General features: G+C 42.7%; 1 protein-coding gene across 4 annotated transcripts in view; it reads right to left on the bottom strand.

Moving 5' to 3' along the window:
* Positions 1-23,684, bottom strand: part of PLG (plasminogen) — a 51,616-nt gene extending 27,932 nt beyond the window's left edge. For 3 of the 4 annotated variants that reach the window (XM_004368791.2, XM_023727984.1, XM_004368793.3), the window contains exons 1-9: positions 23,453-23,684; positions 18,257-18,392; positions 16,766-16,872; positions 12,195-12,309; positions 9,946-10,085; positions 8,290-8,410; positions 6,720-6,838; positions 4,893-5,055; positions 3,291-3,410 (exon numbers count right to left, since the gene is read on the bottom strand). In XM_004368791.2, coding sequence (XP_004368848.1) covers positions 3,291-3,410; positions 4,893-5,055; positions 6,720-6,838; positions 8,290-8,410; positions 9,946-10,085; positions 12,195-12,309; positions 16,766-16,872; positions 18,257-18,392; positions 23,453-23,501 — 1,070 coding nt within the window. In that variant the 5' untranslated portion in view covers positions 23,502-23,684. Of the gene's footprint in view, positions 1-3,273; positions 3,411-4,892; positions 5,056-6,719; positions 6,839-8,289; positions 8,411-9,945; positions 10,086-12,194; positions 12,310-16,765; positions 16,873-18,256; positions 18,393-23,452 lie in introns of all 4 variants that reach the window. The other variant, XM_004368792.2, reaches the window with a different exon arrangement.
* Between the last annotated feature and the right edge of the window lie 1,688 nt (positions 23,685-25,372).

The following is a 25,372-nucleotide window of genomic DNA, read 5'->3' as shown; positions in this document are numbered from 1 at the left end:
GGAATGACAACTAGAAGAGGAATGGCGTCGCACTCATCATCAAAAACGAACATTTTAAGATCTATCCTGAAGTACAACACTGTCAGTGATAGGATAATATCCATACACCTACAAGGAAGACCAGTTAATACGACTATTACTCAAATTTACCCACCAACCACTAAGGCCAAAAATGAAGAAATTAAATATTTTTACCAACTTCTGCAGTCTGAAATTGATCGAACATGCAATCAGGATGCAGTGATAATTACTGGTGATTGGAATGCAAACGTTGGAAACAAAGAGGAAGGATCGGTAGTTGGAAAATAGGGCCTTGGAGACAGAAACGATGCCGGAGATCGCATGATAGAATTTTGCAAGACCAATGACTTCTTCATTGCAAATACGTTTTTTCACCAACATAAACGGTGACCATACACATGGACCTCACCAGATGGAAGACACAGGAATCAAATCGACTACATCTATGGAAAGAGATGATGGAAAAGCTCAATATCATCAGTGAGTGAGAACAAGGCCAGGGGCCGACTGTGGAACAGACCATCAATTACTCATATGCAAGTTCAAGTTGAAACTGAAGAAAATTAGAACAAGTCCATGAAAGCCAAAGTATGACCTTGAGTATATATCACTTGAATTTAGAGATCATCTCAAGAATAGATTTGAACACTAATAATCCAAGACCAGACGAGTTGTAGAATGACATCAAGGACATCATACATGAAGAAAGCAAGAGATCATTAAAAAGACAGGAGAGAAAGAAAAGACCTAAACTGATGTCAGAAGAGACTCTGAAAGTTGCTCTTGAACGTCTAATAGCTAAAGCAAAAGGAAAAAATGATGAAGTAAAAGAGCTGAACAGAAGATTTCAAAGGGTGTCTGGAGAAGACTAAAGTGTTATGATGACATATGCAAATACCTGGAGATAGAAAACCAAAAGGGAAGAACACGCTTAGCATTTCTCAAAGTGAAAGCTGAAGAAAAAATTCAGGCAATACTGAAGGAAAATATTAAACAGGGAAAATATTAAACGACACAAGAAGCATCAAAAGAAGGTGGAAGTAATACACAAAGTCACTATACCTAAAAGAATTGGTCAGCGTTCAACCATTTCAGGAGGTAACATATGGTGAGGAACCGATGGTACTGAAGGAAGAAGTCCAAGCTGCACTGAAGGCATTGGCAACAAACAAGGCTCCGGGAATTGAGGGAATACAAATTGAGATGTTTCAACAAACGGATGCAGCACTGGAAGTGCTCACTCGTCTAAGCCAAGAAATTTGAAAGACAGCTACCTGGCCAACCAACTGGAAGAGATCCATATTTACGCCTATTCTCAAGAAAGGTGATCCAACCAAATGTGGAAATTATCGAACAATATCATTAATATCACACGTAAGCAAATTTTGCTGAAGATCATTCCAAAGCGACTGCAGCAGTATATCGACAGGAAACTGCCAGAAATTCAAGCTGGATTTAGAAGAGGACGTGGAACAAGAGATATCATTGCTGATGTCAGATGGATCATGACTGAAAGCAGAGAATACCAGAAAGATGTTTACCTGTGTTATATTGACTATGCTGAGGCATTCGACTGTGTGGATCCTAACAAATTATGAATAACATTGAGGAGAATGGGAATTCCGGACCACTTAATTATGCTCATGAGGAATCTGTACGTGGATCAAGAGGCAGTCGTTTGAACAGAACAAGGGGATACTGCATGGTTTAAAGTCAGGCAAGGTGTGCGTCAGCGTTGTATCCTTTTATCATACGTATTCAATCTGTATACCGAGCAAATAATCTGAGAAGCTGGACTATATAAAGAAGAATTGGCATCAGGATATTGGAGGAAGACTCATTAACAACCTGTGTTATGCGGATGACACAACTTTGCTTGCTGAAAGTGAAGAGGATTTGAAGCACTTACTGATGAAGATCAAAGACCACAGCCTTCAGTATGGATTACACCTGAACATAAAACAAAAATCCTCACAACTGGACCAATAAGCAACATCATGATGAACAGAAAAAAGGTTGAAGTTGTCAAGGATTTCATTTTACTTGGATCCACAATCAACACCCATGGAAGCAGCAATCAGGAAATCAAAAGACACATTGCATTGGGCAAATTGGCTGCAAAAGACCTCTTAAAGTGTTGAAAAGCAAAGATGTCACCTTGAAGACTAAGGTGCGCCTGACCCAAGCCATGGTGTTTTCAATCGCCTTATATGCATGTGAAAGCTGGACAATGAGTAAGGAAGTCCAAAGAATTGACACCTTTGAATTATAATGTTGGTGAAGAATATTGAATATGCCGTGGACTGCCAAGAGAAGGCATAAGTCTATCTTGCAAGAAGTACAACCAGAATGCTTCTTAGAAGCAAGGATGGTGAGCCTACGTCTCACATACTTTGGACAAGTTATCAGGAGGGATCAGTCCCTGGAGAAGAATATCATGCTTGGTAAAGTGGAGGGTCAGCAAAGGAGGGGAAGACCCTCAACAAGATGGATTGACACAGTGGGCTAAAGAAAGCATAGCAACAATTGTGAGGATGTTGCAGGATCAGGCAGTGTTTCGTTCTGTTGTGTATAGGGTCGCTATAAATGGAGCCGACTTGACAGCACCTAACAACAACAACAGATGGTAGATTTAAATCCAACTATATTAATTGTTACATTAAATGCAGATGGTCTAAATACCTCAATTAAAAGGCTGAGAAAAAACATAATCATACAAACACTAATGAAAAGAGGCTATATTAATATCAGCTAAAGTAGACTTCAGAACAAGGAATAGTCCCAGAGATAATGAGCAACATTACATAATGATAAAGTGGTCATTTCATCAAGAAGACATGCCAGTCCTAAATGCTTGTGTACCTAACAGAGCTTCAAAACATATACAACAAAAAGAACTGAAAAGAGAAATAGTTGGAGATGTCACCGTTCATCTCTCATCAACAGAACAAGGAGACAGAAGATCAGTCAGAAGACAGAAGAGCTAAACAACACCAACAACAACTTGACCTAATTGACCTCATAGAACAGGCGCTCAACATCAGTAGGACCCACATTTCTTTCAAGAGCACATGGAACATCCCCAAGATAGACCATACTCTTGAACCACAAAACAAACCTCACACAGAGCATGTTCTCTGACCACCACAGAGTCAAACTATAAACAAAGGTATCGTGTACAGTGATGACCCCACTGGAGGAGGCAAAGAGGGCCTTTGGGGCCCTGAGTAAGCTCTCTTTATCCTTTCTTACATGTTGCCTCAGTGGACGATGCAGATGAATCGCAGGATGGTATCTTGCAGTGTTCCCACCTCACATCCCTGTCGGTTGTGTAGCACCAAGGGGCAGTTTCTCCATCAGGGTTACGACAGTAGTTTTCATCCAGATTTCTGAAAAAGAAATGATTGTGACTTGGGCTTTCCAAAAAGGCTACATAAATAGATAAGACCCATGCATGCTTGTTAATGGTGATACTGGATATGTATTCAGGTAATGCTCTATTGTTACGCAGCTTCAATAATGGAGGCCAGAGGGAAGCTTAAGCAGAGCAGGATTCCATAGAATTGTGGCACAGATGCTTCTCTTGGGTGAACGGTTGAAATATATTCCTTGACTTTGTGTAGTCAAGCAAAGTAGGTCTTTTGCTGTGTGTTGGGCATTGTGCTATATGCTGAATATACGATGGGTATTTTATACGCAGTCCCTGCCTTCTGGAGGCATAGACCCCAGCTATGGATTTTAGGTGTTAAAGAGCAGTGATTATCAAACTTTCACGTGCGTTTAGTGGAGGGCTCATCAAACAGATTTGTGGAAAAAAGACCAGACTTACTGGCCTGACAGAGTATGGCCTCCGGACACCCTTTTAGCTCAGTAATGAAGTCACTCCTGAGGTCTACCCTTCAGCCAAAGATTAGACAGGCCCATAAAACAAAACGAGACTAAATGGGCACACCAGCCCAGGGGCAAGAACTAGAAGACAGGAGGGGACAGGAAGGCTGGTAATGGGGAACCCAAGGTCAAGAAGGGAGAGTGTTGACATGTCATGGGGTTGTTAACCATTGTCATAAAACAATATGTGTACTAATTGTTTAATGAGAAGCTGGTTCTGTAAACCTTCATCAAAAGTACAGTAATTAAAAAAAAAAAAGAAACAACAACAACAAAAAAAAGACAGATTTGTGGGACCTGGTTTGTAGGTCTGGAGTAGGGCCAAGAATCTGCATTTCTAACAAATTCCTAGTGATGCTGGTGCTGCTGGTCTCAGGAACCACACTTTGAGAACCAGTGTTAAAGAAAAATCGGTGTTACTAAGGAGGTACAGTAGTCCAGTGACAAGGGCCAGAAGGCAGAGGGGGACAAGGAAGCTGGTGATAGGGAATCCAAGGTTGAGTAAGGATATTGTTGATGTGTTGGGAGATTGTTAACCATTGTCATAGGGCAACATGTGTACTAACTGTTAAATGAGAAACTATTTTGTTCTGTAAGCCTTCATCTTAAGTGAGAATAGCAGCACAATTTGGAAGAGTGTAGTCAATGTCACCGAACTGTGCATGTAGAAATTTTTGAAATGGTGTATCTTTGGCTATCTGTATTTTCACCAAAAAAAAAAATGTTGAGAAGTTAGAGGGTTGGCTTGTTGTGGGGTTGTTAACCAGTGTTACAAAACAATATGTGTACTACTGTTTCATGAGAAACTATTTGTTCTGTAAGCCTTCACCTGAAGTACAATAAAAAAAGAAAAAGAAAAATCAGCGCTGAGTTTCACTTCCCTTGCATGTGGCTCGATTGCTTTTCACTCCAGAATACTTTAACCCTGAGTTCCTGTAATAACTAGAACTAAGGCCCGGGAGTGAGACCAGCAGGGGACGTACTTGCAGGGAAAGTTCTCCGGGGTCCTGTTGTGCTTGTGAGGGGTCTGCTCACTCCAGCGCTGACAGGTGTGCCCGGATGCCGTAATGGCCACATTCCCTCGATAGGTTTCACCTTTTCCCATCAGACACTGATGTGTTGGACCAGATGGTGGTGGAAGCATTGCTTGAATAGGGAAAATAAATTATAATGAATTTTTCTAAAGTAAGGAATGCACAGGCAGACTTTATAGGGAGAAGGGTGCAGGGGACACCAGCCTATCTCCTTTTCCACCCATCCTGTCTTGGAATTTGATACTTGAAAATTGTTGGTCTGTTTCAGAAGAAGTAAATCGGGTGGAATCTATGTCTATGAGGGCGTCTCATGAGGAAGTCCTTCAGAGGCTGGGCCCTTGGAGTAGAGGCTTCCTTCTTGATTCTCTTCCCTCAGTTCCTCAGGTGGTATCAATATGTGTCAGCCCCTGGCCCCAAACCCTTACATATGCCGATGGATGATCCACATCCTTTGTGAAGAATGAATTATTCCCTGAGTAAATATTAGCTGAATGACACCCAGTGTTCCAGAAAGCCAAACAACAGAGAGTTTATGGAAAGAAAACAGACAATGTCTCCAGGGAATGGTGTGTGCATCCAGAAATTGGGAAATTATTGGGAAAAGAAAAAAAATGGCAAGAAGAGAAGCTGGTATTCCTACAGAAGGAGAATCCATGAGGACCTGCTGTTCCCCAAAGGCATGGTCGTCAGAGCAGAGGGAGGGAAGCCAGCCCCCAGGGCTGGCTGAGTCCTTCTCACCTCTGATGATTGTCTAAACTTTCAGTCCCTTGCTTCAAATTCTCATAGAAGGAAAATATTATAAAATTGTTCCTTCCAAGTTGTTCCTACTAGGTCTGCCATTTCTTCTTCTCCCCCTGGACGCCTTTCCCCTCCACTCCCCCACAAGGTAGAAATATGGAAGAACAGGGCAGCCAGAGACACCTCTTCGTTGATAAAGCAACAGCTAGAAAGAACTCAAGTAGATAACAGGATCCATGGACCGGAATGCCAGCGATGCCAACCAAGAGCCAACATTTAGCTGTACTCCTGAGAGGCAGAAGTCTCTGATAGGAAAACCCCATTGCCGTTGAGTCGATTCTGACTCATAGCGACCCTACAGGACAGAGTAGAACTGCCCCATAGGGTTTCCAAGGAGCGGTTGGTGGATTAGAACTGCCATCCTTTTAGTTAGCAGCCATAGCTTGCCTTAGCTCTTAGCCACTGCACCACTGGGGCTCCCTGATAGGAAAAAGCATGATAAATGGATGTTCTGATCCACTTATCTACAGTTATCAATTAAGCCAGTTGCCATCAAGTCAACTCCAACTCATGGCAACAGCACGTGCTCCATAGGGTATTCACGGATTGATTTTTCAGAAGTAGATCGCCAGGCCTTTCTTCTGAGGCACCTCTGGGTGGGCTCCAACCTTCAGCCTTTCAGTTAGCGCCCACATGCGTTAACCATTTGCATAAAAGAGCAATGACATCCCACAGGACTTTGAGGCACAGTGTTGTTGTGTGCCATCAAGTTGATTTCGACTCATAGGAACACTATAGGACAGTGTAGAACTGCCTCATAGGGTTTCCCAGGGTGTAATCTTTAGGGGAGCAGATCACCAGGTCTTCTCCCCAGTGGAGCTGCTGGTAGGTTCCAACTATGACCTTTCGGTTAGCAGCCCAAGCGCTTAACCAGTGTACCACCAGGGCTCCTTTGAGGCACAGTACCCAGGAACTAATGTTTTTTCCTCGATTCTGAGAGGTCAAGACCCCTGACTTCTGGGGATGAGCCATACTCACTGCAGCGGGGGATGTCGCAGAACTCCCAGCGCCTGTTGGGGTCCATGGTGAAGCACCACGGGCGGGGCTCCCCGTCAGGGTTACGGCAGTAGTTCCTGTTCAGGTTCTTGTTGGGAAACCTGAATGGGCGAGAGGGATTGAACAGCACTTGACGCTGGCATTCACTGATGAGAATCTTCTCAACTGCAGCAGCATTGAGCGCCTGCTGTGTGCCGAGCACAGACAGGCACCTGGATGGAGAGACAGCCTTCTAGTGAAAGGTTAGCTCAGTACGCCAGGGACTTTTTGTAACAGTTTACACGTGCACAAATCACTGAGCAGGCTCCGGAATGTCATCCTTTTGGCCATCTTGAAAACTGACGTCAGCAAACTCCAGTTATTCAGCTGCAAAATAGCAATTTCTAAAACACAAAGTCCTCACTGACGAAAGATACTCATCCAGTGCACTTACAGCTGAGAAGATGGCGTCTGCATATTCTAGGAATGGCCTTTCTAGTCTCCCAGGTTCTCTTCTACTCCCATTTGAGCCTATGGGAACTGAGAGGGGTGCGCTGTGCTCCATGAGAGCCTGTCCCTAGAGTATGGGGTGAGGCCCCTCAGCTTCCTCCACAGTGACCCTGTGGCTGAGGCCATTAGACAAGCCATGCCTGTGGCCTCTGGGCTGATCTCACGTCGCTCCCTGAGACTCACGTGCTCAGCCAGGGTGGACAGAGTGGCCACAGTGGCCGAAGAAATCCTCTTCTCCTATTTTCCTGGAAGTGGATTTCCCCAGTTTTGGGCCTTGAGGCCTTTACTGTATTTCTCTTGGGAAGGAAAATCACAGCCTCTCTGTGTTGAGCTAGCTATTCAGGATGGGAGCTGCAAAAATCCGGTAGATTTACTTTCCACAGTGAAAGCTGTGGCTTAGCCTCACTTCCGAGGCCTTGATGGTCCTTCAGTCACAAGAGAAGGAACAGAAAGACCGGAAGCAGCGGCAGAGTGGGAGGCCAGTGCAGTGAATGTGAAATGGGATACTCAGAACACCTTACTCAAGGAAGCAGCGTTACCTTCTAGGACAGGAACTCGGTCCTTTTTAAGTGAATTCCTTTTTCCTCACTGCAGAAAAACGCGCTGATATAAATACACATCAATGTCAGGGGATTCACAGAACCCTGAAGGCCACCCATAAATCATAGGTGAAGAAGCCGTGAGCCTCGCTGGTATAAAGAGAAGGGAGTAAAGAGAAGGCGGAAATATTTGGAAAAGACACAGGTGATGTATCTGGATTTCTCTGATTTTAATGTACATACACCCATCACTGGGGAACTTGTTAAACTGCAGATTCAGACTCAGTGGGTCTGAGATTCTGCATTTCTAGCAGACTGAAGTGATATGGATGCTGCTGATGCATGGACCACAGGCCCCATTCTGAGTAGCAAGAACGTATATTTTACTTGCTTTCGGGTGGGAGGATGCCAAGCTCAGAAGTGTGATCATTTCTGAGTCACACTGGAATATGTACACAACAACAGTGCCTGACAGAGCTTCCCGCCTCTTCAACATCTCACCCCCTGTGCCCCCAGAGACTTACTTGGAAGGAAGGTATCCGTGAGCATGCGGGCTCTGAGAGCCCCAGGCCTGGCAGTCACGTCCAGACATGGTCTTGGAAATTTTACCCTGATAGTTTTCTCCACTACAGTACATGCATTCATCTGGACAGAGGGGGAGAGAAGGGAGAAAGAAACTGAAAGGGGTGAAGGAAAAAGATAACAAAAAATAGATCGCACTAGAAATAGATACCGTTGCCACTTGTTCATGGGCAATTTCCAACCATCACTGGAATAAAGACTCAGAATCTTCCACCACAACCCGAAATGTCAATCTGTCTTTCAAGTGGTAGAATTACCATATTTTGGTCAATATCCCCTCAATTATTATAGTCATGACTGAATTCAGAAATTCCACAATACTGGGAGCCCCAGGCCTGGGGGCGGTGTGTGTGTGCGCATATTCTCAGAAGTCTGTGATTCTTAGAATGCATAAATATTTGGTGTCTTCATTTCAATAGTAGGCTTTGAAATTTTCTGTGAAATGATTGTCTTCACATGGGTGACCACCAAATATGCCGGCACTGTCCTCAGATTTCAGAGCTGGCATTTTTCTGTGTCTTGATGACCTCATTGGAGAACAGTATTCACCTAGAGTGACGGTGCTCCCCTTTTTATGTTGTTGAGACTCATGACTGGCTGGTTGTCTTTCTCTTATGGAAACTTTGCTTTGGAATATCAAGCAGTGATTGAAATAACATAGTGCGGCAGAATAATGTATGACTTTAACTTTAACGGGCTAATAAGGAAAAGAGAGGCAGAACTGATAGAAAAAATATGCATTCATGTCAAGTAAGGGCTAAATGACCTGCAGATAAAGGATCCCCCATGGTTCAGATACATAAAAGTGGCGGGGGATCTGAGTTGTCACCTAGTACCACCTCCACTTTGCAAGCAGAGATGTTGCACCCCCCCCCATTCATTCCCCCTTGCAGCTGTAAATGTAGCAGTAAATAATGAAATGAAGAAATTTTTTTCAATATAATTTGATTTTTCAGCATTGAACTTTGAGGTGCACTATGCAATTGATCAGAGCCCTGGTGGCACAGTGGTTAAGAGACAGGCTGCTAACCAAAAAGTCAGCAGTTCGAATCTACCAGGCGCTCCTTGGAAACGCTATGGGGCAGTTGTACTCTGTCCTACAGGGTTGCTATGAGTCAGAACCCACATGATGGCAGCGAGTTTGGCTTGATTGTTCGGTGTTCAATTGGTCAGCCCATTAAAATAATGGATTGCTGACTTAAGAATGGGCTCATTGCTTAGGTTCAACAGAACAATGAAATCGACCACATTAAATTAGTATTGTTTATTTGAATTTTGTTGATTCTGTAGTTTAATTTTAATTATTTAATTGCAAATTTTCTTTTTGGTTTCGGATTGCATACCAGTTAATAAGAAGTTTATCTCTAAAGTTTTTATCTAGTTTTATATTTGTACATCTGCAACATTTTAATAAAAATAAGGCAGTTCTGGGGGAGGTCTGAGGTAATTTTTTTCTTTCCAAGAGGTACGTCCAGTTACTCAATTTTGTGAAACTCTGCACTAATTGATTATTAAATATTCGTGTGGGAAATGGCTTTACACCAAGCTTTTTACAGATGAAGTGCTGCTGGGAAAGCAGCTGATAGAGGCATCCTGACCTTCACACTGAGGAATGTCGCAGTAGTCGTATCTGACCTCTGGGTTGGTGGTGTAGCACCATGGGCCCTTCTCGTCGTTGTCCGGGTTCCGGCAATAGTTCTCCTCCAGTCCCTCGGAAGGGAATCTATGAGGTGAGTACCTGTGGAGGGGGGAAGACAGGCACTTTGACTGGCTGCTTTTTAAAAATGAGCGTCTGTCAGCGAGCCGGGATAAGATGCTCTCTATTTCCCATCCGAAATGTCAGTTTCTGTCATGGTGGCACATTCTGGCTGTGCTGTTGCAGGGTGGTGTCAGAATTTCAGAGATTGGCGATTTCGGGTACAGTAGCTAATGTTACCATTATTGCTATATCGACAGGCAAGGCTTAGTTAGATGTACAGCCAACGCCTTTTTATACACACCCTGTAGAAGTACAAAGGCCTCCAGAGCCTGCCAGATTTTTATTTATTCTGAACACCTAGTTTTATCCATTACCCTTCTCTCTGTAAAAATAATAGTGGTTTAATACCAATTTTTAGTCTGTGTGAACTGTGTGGTGAGCATTACATTAAAATCTTTCTGTATGTTCTCTCATTGAATCTTAATAAAAATCCTCTCAGGAAGTTGCGATTATCCCTGTTTCACAGATGAGGCAACTGAGGTGCAGCCATGTAAAACAAAATAAAGCTTGCCTACATGTGAACAACGAATCTGTAGCAGGTCCAGAACGGAGAGCCAGAGCCGTCTGATTCCACGCACTGTGGTCTCTCGGATGCACAGCCTGAGTTAACTGGGGTCGAGGGTGGGGGGTGCTAATCTCGTTTTCAGTTCTAGTGTTGAGTTGCTGTGTGGAGGTGACAAACTAGAGAAAAGGCACAAGACTTGGTTTTTTTTCTGGTTCTTCCACGAACCTGTTTTGGGTCTTAGTAAATGGCCTGCTCTCAGGACCTCAGTTTACCCATCTGTAATGGTGAAGAGGGCCTGGATTTTCTCTGAAGCCCCTGACATCTATAATTTGGCTGTTTGGTTTCATTATTGCACCTTTGAGTCTATCAGGAGCCCATGGTATAGTGGTTAAGAGGTAGGCTGCTAACCAATGGGTTTGCAGTACGAATCCACCAGATGCTCCTTGGAAACCCTATGGGGCAGTTCTGCTCTGTCCTACACGGTCGTTTTGAGTCAGAATCCACTCAGCAGCAATGGGTTTCTTGTTTTGTTTTTTATAAACCTCACGTCAGGTTTATCTAATAGGGAGAATTGGATCTGCTCATCTCATAGGGATGCAACGAAGGAAACTTGTTTAGGAGAGGCAAACACTAAATGTCTACTTAATAAGTGTTGTTACTGAGAGTATAGGCCACCTGATGTCATACTGGGAGAGAGGGTGACACCAAAATAAGTGACAAAAGCTGTGAGATAGTCTGTTCTTGATTTATATTTTACTTACTCTGCTGCTTCAGTGGGTTCAGTGCTGAGGTGACTGTGTGATCAGAGTTCCAACTTGGTATGTTTGAGTGTGACTGACTCACTTCTAAACCTGATTATCTTTCATCTTTACTCAGACTTGACCCAGAATTCATAGTTTGCTTTTTCTTTTTTGCTAGGTGACCTTTTATGTTCTAGATCTTCTAGAAAATTATATACACAAGAGTAAATAGAAGGCAGCCGTTTTCTGCGCTTGTGTTATAAATAATTGAACTCTTCTACATTAACGTTATTATGGATTGACTTGTGTCCTCCAGAAGGGTATGCTGAAGTTCTGACCCCAATATCTGTGAACTTGACCTTATTTGGAAATAGGTTCTTTCTTTGAAGATGTGATCAGTTTATTCATTAGGTCATACCAGAGGAGGTTGGGTCCCAGTCGCTTCTGAGTGGTGTTTTATAAAAGGGGAGAACAGACAAGGGGACAGAATCACACAGAGAGAAGACAGACAGACAGCATGTGAAGATGCATCTATAAGCCAAGAAATGCCTGGGGCTACCAGAAGCTGGAAGAGACAGAAGGGCCTTCCCGTAGAACCTTCAGAGAGAGCATGGCCTTGCTGATGCCCTGTATAGGGGCTTCCAGCCTCCAGAACTGTAGGATACTAAGTTTCTGTTCTTTAAAGCCACCCACTGTGGTACTTTGTGACAGCAGCACCAGGAACGTAGACAAACATTCATAAAGTTCTCTTGTACCTCCAATAGCATATCTGGTCAGACTGAGAGGTCATGGAATTGTTCTCAACACAATAGGGGAACACAGAGATGAAAGAGAAAGTCTTACCTGGGTACATGAGGAGACAAATCCTTCCACTTCTGGCAGACAACCCCATTTCGAGTTCTGGCCATCATGCCCCTATAGTACTTTCCATTTCCAGTCTTGCATTCTGAAAGATATACTGAAGGGAAGCCCGTGTGTGAGCTGACATGCTCCGTCAGCAGTCTGAGGAGGAGGCCATGCTGCTAGGGCACCTGGGAGAAAGACCTTGCACTACTGCAGGAGGAAAAAACCAACCAGAATCCACCATCTTCCTGCCATCTAAAAAGACCGTCTTGCATGTCTTTGTAAGAGGTGCAGTGAACGAAGCTATCTGGCACTTTGGTTTCTTTATCCCAGAGCTACTTGCTGGGCCCCTCTGTGCACATGCCTGGTGCTGGGGACACCATGGAGTACAGGGCCCGCTTCCTGCCCATGTGGAGTCGGGGTGGGCGCGACAGTAACTAAGGAAACAAATTAAGAAAGGAGATGCCTTCATGGCGATACGTGTTACAGAGAAAATAAGCAGGACGGTGAGATGCAATGAGGGGAATGGGGCTTGAAGGCAAGGTGGGTAGAGGCTGAGAGAGAGCCCGGCCGTGTCTGTTTTTTTGAGGCTGCCAGAATTTCAAATATGAAAAAGTGGTTTGTGTTAAATGTTCACGGTAGAAGTGAATCGACCCTGATTAGCCAATGGGCTCTGTCGTGGCTTTAAAACACACTCTCTGGCACCTACAGGGTTCAGCTGGGCGCCATGGCTGGAAGGCCACCTTCTGGTGTATCTACCCACTGTCGGTTCCTACCGGCCAGGCAACACGCTCACCGAGAGTCGTCGTTTTTATTGTCAAACTTCGTATCCAGTTATATTTCATTAAAAATGTTCTGAACTGAGACATGAATGTAAAAAGAAATAGAGTGATTGTTCTGCTTGTTAGTTTTTTGACTAAGTTGATGCTTTTAAGGACTTGAAAGAGTTGAGTCATTTTAGAAATTGCTGTCAAATCACTGAGGGCAAGTCAACTCTATGAGTTTGGGGGAAAATCATAAAAATTCCAAAGGTATTCTCCTGTCAGGCTGATAAATAAATGTCTCTAGAGCTTGTTCCACTTCAGAGAGAAAGAAATTGATTATTGTATGCAATGCACTAGAGGACATTTTATGCAAGAAATGTGACAGATAACTCTTGTTGGTGGACCCATATTTAAAAAAAAAAAATAAAAGCTTCTGCTTGCCTTCAGAACAGTGCTAGCATTAACTTATGTTTTCAGTGAAAATATAAAATGTTTAAGGTGTATGTGCGTCATCTTCTATGATATCCCTCTTTAACCAAGTTTTAAAATTAATTGATAATTACCAGGAGAAAGTACTTCTAATATTAATTTAAAAAAGAAAAGAAAAAGCTGTTGCCATCATGTCAGTTCCGACTCATGGCGAGCACCTGTGTGTCAGAGTAGAACTATGCTTCATAGGATTTTCAATGACTGATTTTTTTGGAAGTAGATCACCAGGCCTTTCTTCCAAGGTGCCCCTGGGTGGACTTAAACCTCCAACCTTTCAGTTAGCGGCCAATTGCATTAACTGTTTGCATGAGCTAGGGATTCCACTTCTCATTCACCTATAGCAAACGAAGGCTTTTATGCCAACATTATGTAAAATGATTGCACATGTATCTTCATTTAGGGACACTGTTACATTAGACATAGTTCATTTATCAGAAGTGCAAACTCAAGGTACTTCGTGAAAAGGAGACCCAGGAATCGGGGAAGGCTTTCGAAAGGAGGCGATGTTGCACTGAGACCGGAAAGAGGAGAAGCAGCAGCTGGCCGTGGGCAGGGCAGAGGCAAAGAGGGTCCAGGCGGAGGGAGGGGTGCGGTCTTGGCAAGTCTGAGGAACAGAGATACCGCCCAGGGAGCGAAGCTTCCCAAGTCAAGCAGACAGTGGCCCCAGGGGTTAGATGATGCAAATGCTAATTACCAATAGTATTTGGTGTAAGCATTTGGATTTTATTCGAAGTGCACTCCCAAGGGTTTTAAGCAGGGAAGTTACATTTTAAAGCTATCACTCTGGCCGCTCAGGGTGAAGGGGGGCTGAGTATGGCAGTGGCCCTGGCTGGAGCCAAGGGCGGCTTGGACTGAAGGGCGGCAATGGGTATGGAGGGAGGTGGCAGATGTCATCATGATCTGACATCGATTGCTTCCCAGAAAAACCTTGGCAGGGAATCTGGCAATGGGTTGATATTCCACAGTAAAGAAACAAACACCCCAGCTGACTGACCTTTTGACTTTTTACCTCTGGTGTTTGTCTGTACCCATCCAAGTTTACATAACCTTTTGATCCTTTCCTTTACCTTGAACACAAGCAACTTCAAACTAGTCCTTTTGGTTAACAATTTACAAATGACATATTTAAATGTCTGCATTTCCTAAAGAGAATCCTACCCAATACATGTGATTAATCTGGAGGATAGTAGAGAATCCTATTTATCACATCCTTTAATCACTACTGGGAAAAACTACTAACTTGAACAGATAAATTTTCAATTTAATCTGTACTTTAATCTCAGGAATTAGAGATAAACGGGTGAGCAAAGGAGTGTAGCAGGGACACGGCTAATTAAACCTAAGAAGAAGAATCAATGCACAGAAATACCCTAACCTAAAGAAATACTTTTAAACATCTTATTTGGGGTTTTGCAGTGAGATTAGAAAGAACGTTGCAAAGCATTGTCAAGAATATATGGAATACAGGAAATAGGATGCTGCTGGAGTCGCTGGGTAGTACCAACAGTTACACATTCGACAACTACCCAAAAGTCTGGCAGTTTGAACCCAGCCAGAGGCGCCTCAGAAGAAAGGCCTGACAGTCTGCATTCAAAACGTCACGGAAGCATGGTTCTAGTCTATGGAGCACAGTTCTACTCGGCACACACCGGGGCGCCCAGAATCTAAATCGAACTGACAGTAGCTGGTTTGGGTTTTTTTGCTTTGGTCTCCTTTAACACCCTCGGTTACAGAATATTTGAACTACTAATTTGTTATTGGTGGCACAGTGGTTAAAAGCTCAGCTGCTAACCAAAAGATCAGTAGTATGAATCCACTAGCTGCTCCCTGGAAACCCTATGGGGCAGTTCTACTCTGTCCTACAAGGTCGCTATGAATCGGAATTGACTTGAGGGCAACGGGTTTGGTTTTTTTTGGTTTTTAACTTGTTATTATAAATGATTTTAATACCTAGCAAGTAACGGGATAGTTTTAAAAGTGCCGCGTTGTCGTTGTTAGGTGCCATTGAGTCGGTTCCCACTCGTAGTGACCCTACGTACAACATAACGAAACACTGTCTCGTCCTGCGCCTTCCTCACAATCGTCATGTTCATTCAAATCTCTGTAGTTAACCTCATGGAGCTTTTGTTAAAAAAAAGTGATTTCCATAGGAATCTAGGCCACCTCTCATCCTAAACAATGGGACTATCCAGCTGACATTTTAGAGGAAACTATGGAAGAGAAACTTGGATCCACAATCAACACCCAAGGAGGCAGCAGTCAAGAAATCAAACAATGCATTGCATTGGGCAAATCTGCTGCAAAAGACCTCTTTAAAGTGTTAAAAAGCAAAGACGTCACCTTGAAGACTAAGGTGCGCCTGATCCAAGCCATGGAATTTCAATTGCCTCATCTGCATGTGAAAGCTGGACGATGAATAAGGAGAACCGAAGAAAAATTGATGCCTCTGAGTTGTGGTGTTGGTGAAGAATATTGAATTTACCGTGGACTGCCAAAAGAATGAACAAATCTGTCTTGGAAGAAGTACAACCAGAATGCTCCTTAGAAGCAAGGATGGAGAGACTACTCATGTATTTTGGACATGTTGTCAGGAGGAATCAGTCCCTGGAGAAGGACATCATGCTTGGTAAAGTAGAGGGTCAGTGAAAAAGAGGAAGATCCTCAACAAGGTGGATTAGCACAGTGGCTGCAACCATGGGCTCAAGCATAACAACAATTGTGAGGGTGGCACAGGACCGGGTAATGTTTCATTCTGTTGTACATCACAGGGTCGCTATGAGTCGGAACTAACTTGACGGCACCTAACAACAACAATATGGAGGAGAAAATATGACTCCTGCACATTTCAGAATCTGAGGGAATAAAGAGCCCGACCAAAAAAAGTGGAAAATTAAAGATTAAAAATAAGGATCTTGTCTCTATCCAAATGTTACTGTGGCCAAGAGCCACATCTCCCCTTCAGAACAAGAGGCCAAGATCATAAGGAACGTTGAGACTCCCCACCCCCTCCCTAAAATAATAAAATAAAAATTTGAATGTCTCCTTTTCAGGGTCATAGAGGTAGAAGTCAATCAAATCAGAACACATGAAACACAGCGGTGAAGTGACATGGTCTAGTTGCCATGGCTGGCTAGTGGGCATGCCCTGTCCTGACTAAGAGCTCAGTGTCACCATACCATCATGCCTTCCTTCTCTGGCGTCATAAATAAAAGAGATAAAAGAGAAGAAGGAGGGAGAGTGTAGGGGAGGGAAGGAGAAGGAGAAGGGGAAGAAAGGAAGGAGAGAAGGAGGAAGAAGAAGAGAAAACATTGTACGCACTTTTCTTTTCAAATAAAACAACATTTCTCCTCCTCGTGATGGTGGAAGACTTGCTGTTCTCAGCCATTATCACACATTGTTGCTCTTTACTGTGATATTGGAATGATCTGCAGGGAAAAAAAAAATCAGGACATATGCTACCTTTTCCCCCTGATTTGAGGAAAGCAAACATTTATGCATTAGCCTGACTCAGTAGCAACGCTAAAGACGACTGTATCTCTTGATGGGCCAGGGAGCTCGGATAATTTTGGCATAGTATTAATAGAGTGCCGAAAATGAACTCGTCAACGTGGTAGCGACTCTCTGTTTTCACATAGCGTCTCCCACTCCGAATCTTCTCTTTCTTTCTGTATCCACTGTTTTATTCTTTCTTCACTCAGATTTTAAATTGTATTAAAAGCCAGAATATTTGCTTTTGTGTTGGAAAGAGGCAACTCTAATTGCTTAGAATGACCATTCCTAAGATGGTCTACGTGACTTGGGGACTCCATCTTTACATTCTCCCTACCCCCATCCAACTCCTTACCCCATCAGCATGCTCTATCATGGATGCTCCGTCTGGCCTTCAAAGTCAACCACAGTCTACCGTTCCAGCCTACTCCCCCCACTAGGACCCTATGTGAGTCCTTCGCGGTACCCAGATCAGTCTATTCGTTGTCCCTATCACAGAGTGCACGGCCATGCCTCCACGCCTTGTTGGGGCTCATCAAGATCTTAGCCACCCTTCAAAGCCCAGCTCAATTCCCGCCTTCTCCAGAAGGTCTTTTCTAGCGGTCCAACCCTTAGGAATGCTTATCAGTACTTCGCATTAGCTGCCATATATATATCCAAACTCATTGCCGTAGAGTCGATTCTGACTCATAGAGGCCCTATAGGATAGAGTAGAGCTGCTCCATAGGGTTTCCAAGGAGTGGCTGGTGGATTTGAACTGCCAATCTTTTTGGTTAGGAGCCTGAGCTCTTAACCACTATGCAACCAGGGCTCCCATGTATGTATTTATGTATATGTATGTATGTGTGTGTGTATATATATATATATATATTTAAATTTTTACATTGTATCTGTTTTCGTTGACTGCATCATAAATATAAAAGGGCAGGGACTGAATCTTGTGTCTATACTTCCTTACTCCTTAGGGCCGAGGACACACTTCCATCCCCATGATCCTCATTAAATATTTATTAATGGTGATATTAAAAAGTAGAGCTCAGAACAGTAGCTGCTAATGTTTATGTCATGTATAAAAATAAATAGCTTTCTTTTTTCAAGTATGTTCCTAAAGAGGATGCTTACAAAACTTAGCAAGAAACTGCTTGTCTGCTTTCAGATTCAGGGAGCAAACATAGATTTCAAATTCTGATTCCACGAAGTTTCCTCTTTCCTCCTAAGTCCTGTTTCTGTTAATAAATTCATGAGTAAATGTCTTGTCATCAGAATAATAGTGTCTCAAACAGCACGATTTCTGTGTGGCTGCAATGATGATGAAAATACCTGCAAATGAACTCGGTTTCCTCCTCGCATTTTGTGGCACATTCGCCTGTGCTTCCAGTTTCCAGCTGCTTATGCATGACGCTGAAGAGCCAGGCCCCTTCAGTACTTACATAGTTATCCAGGGAGTCTCCTTCACCTAGAAAGGGAGAATCAAAGTGGGACAGCTGATCAATCAATGCCATTGCTAGCTTTATATCCGTGCAAATAAACTTGCTGCTTTTTTAGGAGAATGGGTGGCCATGAATCAAAATGTTCAGTCAGGAAAACTTCTACTAATAGATCGCATTATATTAGTAGATTTACTAGATTAATAAATTAGAGCTACTTAACAACTTCTGTATTAACGGAGAAGAAACTGTCAAGAAGACTAAGTTCTGTTGTCCTTTTGCCCCCAGTTACCTTGCCATGATAGAACATGACGTGATCTTCAGTGGAGACAGAGGGTAAAGTGGGCCCTGCTGTTAACCAGTTTAGTGTTACCTTGTCAATCCTTGGGCATAAATGGAACTTGGAGGCCACTGTTTGATTTCCAGCTGCATACTATAGGGTCACTATGAGTCAGAATTGACTTGACGACAACGGGTCTTTGGTTTTACTCTTTGGCTGTGACCCTGTTTTTTTTTTCACTGACAGTGAGGATAGTTCTGCCTTGAGGTGCAAACATTTTAGCAAATTGATGGTGTTATTAAGAATAAATAAAAACTGAACTAAATTGTGGAGTCCCTCGTGGTGCAAATGGCTCACGAACTGGGCTGCTAACCAAAAGGTTAGAGGTTCATTTCCACCCAGAGGCACCTCAGAAGAAAGTTCTGGTGATCTACTTCTGAAAATCAGCCACTGAAAACACTGTGGAGCACAGTTCTACTCTGACACACATGGGCCACCACGAGTCAGAGTTGACTCAACGGCGAGTGGAGGAACTAAATTGTGGTTCAACTTGGGCAAAAATTCTTGGAGGGTAAGAATCTCATCTACAATACAAGGTCATTTTTATACTGGGTACAGTGACACATTACAATACATTGCAGATAATTTTTGCCACAATGATGGCATTTAGGGGGGATATTATGGAAAAACAGAGTCCAGGACAAACACTGACCATGATTTTTCTGTGAAATAAAATTAGAGGCCAAGAATCTGTCTGACAGCTGCTTCCTCCCTTGTTACTCAGACAGTGGCCAACAGGGCCCTGGCCGTGTTTCCACAGACAAGACTGCAAAGAATATCCCTTTTTCTGGGTCTCCACATAACGCCTGACCTGACTTTGACACCCCTAATTCAAGTCTGGAGGTGCCAGCTCCATCCTTTGGGTATGGAATGCAGACGACTTTTACAGGAGTGAGAGTTAAGATGAAGATAGCAAAGTTTTCACTGGATCAGGCATCATGGCAGCCTCGACCACATAGAGGGGAGAGGGGAGGACCAAATCCAGGGTGGATGAGTTAAAGAGTGGCTAAGAAGATGACAGTGGGAACACATGAGAAGACAAAGTGTTATGGACTAAATTATGTCCCCCAAAAGTGTGTCAACTTAGCTAGGCCATGATTGCTAGTATTGTGTGGCTGTCCACCATTTTGTGATCTGATGTAGTTATCCTATGTTTTGTAACTCCTAACCTCTATAACATTAATGAGGCATTAGAGGCAGTTATGTTAATGAGGAAGGACTCAATTTACAGGATTAGGTTGTGTCTTGAGTCAGTCTCTTTTGAGACATAAAAGAGAGAAGGGAGCAAAGAGGAGAGGGACCTCATACCACCAAGAAAGAAGAGCCAGGAGTGGAGTATGTCCTTTGGACCTGGAGTACCTGCGCTAGAAGCTCCTAGACCTGAGGGAAGATTGATGACAAGGACCTTCCCCCAGAGCCGAGAGAGAAAGTCTTCCCCTGGAGCTGGCATCCTGAATTCAGGCTTCTAGCCTCTGAGACTGTGAGACAATAAATTTCTCTGTTAAAGCCATCCAACTGTGGTATTTCTGTTGTAGCGGCACTAGATAACTAAGACACAAAGCTTTCAAAAGTCTGCTTGAAAGGAGCCGTTACTGGAGGGAATGTGCAGTCACTGAATTTGTTTTAAAGACGAGACCTCCTAGAGCATATTTGTATGCTGAAGAAAATTTTCCAGCAGAAAGGACCCTTAAAAGCCAGATCTTCATTCTCAGAAAGGCCTTGCCTGCCCACCCTGAAAATATGCATGCTGAACAGGGGGAGATGCACCCTAATAGATGAAGGCAAAGCTCGCCCGGTCCCTACACCTGCTACTGCATCCTTCCACAAGTTAAGAGACTCCACAGTGGGACGAATGGATTATGGAACAGGAAGTTGATTGACGCAGTTTAAACCTTAATACACCAAAAAGCACTTGATAAATGTATCAAAAGATTATGGAAAAATACATATCTTAGACCCGTATTGAAATCTGCTCAGCATTTTCTTCCCATTTGAACCCTCAATCCCAAGAAGAGTTGTGCCTTGGTAAATTCTATAGATCAGGGGGTGATTTCAAAAACAAACATGCGGTAAACCTACAAAATGTATTTTATACAGAGTTAAAGTAAACTTCTTGAAGAGTTCTGGGAAGTGTAGCAGGTTAGGCTATAAGTGGTATTCAGAAAGAGAATTCTTGTTTCTATCATCCTTTAATTATGTTTCGTCTAAATACATAGCAAATTACAGCATGTAAGCTAGCTGAATCCACCTTAGGGGCTGACATTCCAAAGAAATATCCCAGAAGAGAATCTATTTTTTCTTTTTTGTTTTTTCTTATTCCACTGCAGTTCGTATGGCAATGGGATATAATATGGTTTCTTTGCTGATGAAGAAACACTAACACTTTTTTGGTAGAAAAGTATTTTTATATTAGAGGCCAAATACAGGTGTATATTGCTGCTAAAGCAGGAGTATTTTATTAATAATGGGGATTTTTTAAATTTTTTTTACTGTACTTTAGATGAAGATTTACAGAACAAATAGTTTCTCATTAAACAGTCAGTACACATTCTGTTTTATAACATTGTTTAACAACCCCATGACACATCAACACTCGCCCTTCTCAGACAGAGGACCTTTTTTTTTTTTTGTGACAATATTCATGGCCAAAGTTACACCATTTCAAAAGTTTCTACATGTACAATTCAGTAACATCGATTACGTTCTTCCAGTTGTGCTGTGATTCTCACTCTCCTTTTCTGAATTATTCCATCACCATTATCTTCAACTCACTGTCCCGTAGGCTTCCCATCAAACCTTTTGAGTTGCTGTTGTCAATTTGCTCTCACATAGATAATTCTTTTTTTCTTTGTACCTTAGATGAAGGTTTACAGAACAAATAGTTTCTCTTGAAACAGTTAGTACACGTATTGCCCTATGACAATGGTTAACAACCTCACGACATGTCAACACTGTCAATAATGGGGATATTTTAAAAATCACTCTGGTGTCTATGTGCATGCATGCTTGTGTGTTTGAAAGAAAAGACTTAGTGGTTCATGAAATGCAAAAGGTATATCCAACTCTCACTGAGTATAGCTGTAAAAAAATTGGTTCTCTCTCTGGGTATTTCAGCACACTGGAAAGATGAAAGTTACTTCCATGGAAAGTAAGGGTAAATGCTTTCCTTTCAAAAAGAGTCTATGAAAGACAGGGTTTTTCCTAGGTTGGTTAAAACATATGCTAATTCTGGTGCAGAGAAGCTTGTTCTAACACTTGGGTGTAACCCACTGAATAAGTTCATCTTGTTCCAGCTCCTACTTTCCACGGGTGGAAATAGAATATACATACCCTCCCTCCACAGACACACACACATACACACACACACAACCACTGTTCACAAAATTCTCTGTTTACTCTTCCCCTGCTCTATAGTTTCTTTGATGTTTCTTGGACTTCTTCCCATTAAACCCAAATGTATTTGATTCTAATTTAAAATGAAAAGTTTTGAACTTGAAAAGTTTTATCTGGTAATTTATAAAGCAAATTTCAAGTATCTGTGCACTGTTTATATGAAGAACACTAGCATATTGTACAATTCCATTTGTATGAAATGCCCAAAATAGGCAAATCTATAAAGACAAAAATCAGATTCATGTTGGGGGGCCGGGAGGAGTTGCAACAGTGGGGGTTGTTGGGAGGGGTGATGGCTAAGAGGTTTCTTTCTGGGTAACAAAATGTCCTCAGATTGATTGTGGCAATGGGTGTACAACTCTGAATGTACTGAAAGCCGCTGAATTATATACTTTAAATGGGCCAATTGTCTGCTATGTGAGTTATAGCTCAATAAAGCTATTTAAAAAGAAAAACAGAGCCACTAGGGCATGTTTAGAATATTTTAAAGAAGGTTTAAACAAAGTTGAAACAGCAAGAACACTAGATTCATTCTTGGAAAGCCCTGATTTAAATCCTGATTCCTTCAGTTCCTGGATTTGGTAGTTTGGTCAGTGGGCAAAGAACATGACTTCTCCAAGTCTGGATTCCCTCACCTTCACAATGGGGATGAATATACTGAATTTCTCTCTCCAGGTGATAAAAAGCAAGTATGAATAAAGGAGGCGTATATATATATGTGTGTGTGTGTATTTGTATATGAAAAGTGGCCTACCCCAAGCACTAAATGAATATTTGTTGAATTAATATACACATACATCATTTGGCAGGTTGACGCTGGGATTTCTCCAGGCACCAGGAGCAGACATATAAGTATGGAAAGTCTTACTCAAACCAGAGCAAACAGGGAGATGAGGAGCCCAGCTACACGGACTAGTCAAATATACTCAGAGATAATTCATTGTTTTAAAATTTTGAAGTGAGGGGAACATAATACCTTCACAAAAGTGTTCTGACTTAATCAAACTGAGAACCAGGCAAAGAGACTAACGGCCTTTTGGTTTGTTAGCTAGATGGTCTTTTTTTCCAACTAAAATAACTGTCATTTGGGCCCAATCTTTTAGATTTGATAAGTCTCTCCTTATGGTCTCCACCCATTTGTTTTTAACACCCTGACAGTGTTCACAGTGAGATTACACTTATTTCCTGAAGAATTCCTCAATCTCCTACTAGATTTTGAACTGAGACGCTCGTTTATCAAGAGCTAAATTAAACCAAGTAGACCAAAAGCCATGGTATAAAACAGTAGTACACAGCACGGTCATACTTTGCAAGGGGGGAAGTAATGATTAAAATAAAAGACATTTTTCATCTTACCTGATGGCAGAAATAAAAGAAATAGAAGGACCATTTTTGTGTGTTCCATTTTGGGGCTGGCCAGCAGGGTCCGGGAAACAGTGTGTCCCAATCGCAAAATGTTACTGACTCCCAAAGAGTCAATACAGCCACAAACAAGATAGTCCAGTGAAGTTAATGATTCCCTTGGAAGCCCTGCCGCTGCACTCCGAAAGGTCCAAACAGTACCTTGAATTAGGGATCTTACAAAATGTTTGAGAGCAAAACCTGCAATAGATGCTGGGAAGTGGTGAAAGCAGTTCTCCCCGACTCAGCCACCCACACCCCCTTCCTTTCTCTAGTCCTCCTCTTGCGCCCAGTTCTTTCTCTTTCCTCTCTACTTTCATTCCCTTTCTTTGGGATCAAATGATAGTCACAATACAGGGAACACAACAGTGAGTCCCTGATGGAGCAGGAGAAAAGTGGGGTGCAGAACTCAAGTTCTAGTGAAAAGACCAGGCTTAATGGTCTGAGTGAGACTGGAGGAACCCCAGACAGCAAGGCCCCCGGACACTCTGTCAACCCAGAACTAAAACCATTCCCAAGGCCAACTCTTTAGACAAAGATTGGACTGGACTGTGGGACATGAAATGATACTCGTGAAGAGTGTGCTTCTTAGCTCAAGTAGATACATGAGACTAAATGGGCAGCTCCTGTCTGGAGGTGAGATGAGAAGACAGAGAGGGTCAGGAGCTGGTTGAATGGACACGGGGAATCGGGTGGAAAGGAGGAGTGTGCTGTTACAGTACAGGGAGAGCAACTAGGGTCACATAACCATGTACATACAAATTTGTGTATGAGAGACTAACTTGAATTGTACACTTTCACTGAAAGTACAACAATTAAAAAAATAATAATACTTATAATAGCTAACATTTGCTGAGACGTTTCCTTGTGCCGAACACTTTGCTCGGTGGCGCACGTACATTGTCTCCTTCAACCCTCAGCACCAGTGCTGACGGAGGCAATCTTATCATCCGCGTTGTAAGGTTAGAGTTTGACTTTCCCAAGGTTAAACAGCTAGCAAAGGATGAAGTTGAATAGACACAAACTGTTTAGGCCTTGGATTATAAACTCAATTAAGCTAAACAAAAACAAACCAGTTTCCATCAAGTCAGTTCTGATTCATGGCGACCCTGCGTGTGTCCGAGTAGAACTGAGCTCCATAGAGTTTTCGCTGGCTCATTTGTTCGGAAGTAGTGTCATACTTTTCTTCTGAGGTGCTTCTAGGTGAAGGTGGAGGTGGACTCGAACCTCCTACCTTTCGGTCAGCAGCTGAATGTGCTAACTGCACCACCCAGGGACTCCAATATCCTACCCAACATTGTGGAAGTTACTGCATAAGTAAAATAGTTTATTATTATCAAAATTTCTTTATTCCCAGTGGGTTCACATGTTGGCCAAAATTATAAATTATTTTATAAAAATATCTATTCTGCCAAATGAATTTGCAATGTATTATATTCTCATTCTATAAAATAAAGAGTGGTAAAATCCAAAGTTTGAAGAGTCTGTCTGGGTTTTAATAGCTGATTGTGTAGTTTCCCCTGGCTTAAGGCCAGAACAACCAGGGAGTACGTGCTTTAAAATCCCTAGTTCAGTGTTCAGAAATAGTCGGGACTGGTGAAAGTAACCTCTTTCTTTTAAATGTGAAATCAGGACAAGATAGCATAGACTCTTCTCCCTAGGCCAGGAAATCTTTCCTCTTTATTAACTAGCAAAGTGTGCTGTTGTGTGCTGTCGAGTCAATTCCGACTCATAGCAACCCCATGTGACAGAGTAGAACTGCCCCCTAGGGTTTCCAAGGCTGCAGTCTTTACAGGAGCAGATCACCAGGTCTTTCTCCTGGGGAACGGCTGGTTGGGTTTGAACCACAGACCTTTCGTTAAGCAGCTGAGTGCT

This window comes from Trichechus manatus, unplaced genomic scaffold, assembly GCF_000243295.1.
Source record: "Trichechus manatus latirostris isolate Lorelei unplaced genomic scaffold, TriManLat1.0 scaffold00002, whole genome shotgun sequence".
Classification (NCBI taxonomy): domain Eukaryota; kingdom Metazoa; phylum Chordata; class Mammalia; order Sirenia; family Trichechidae; genus Trichechus; species Trichechus manatus.
This window is presented reverse-complemented; position numbering and strand designations above follow the sequence as displayed.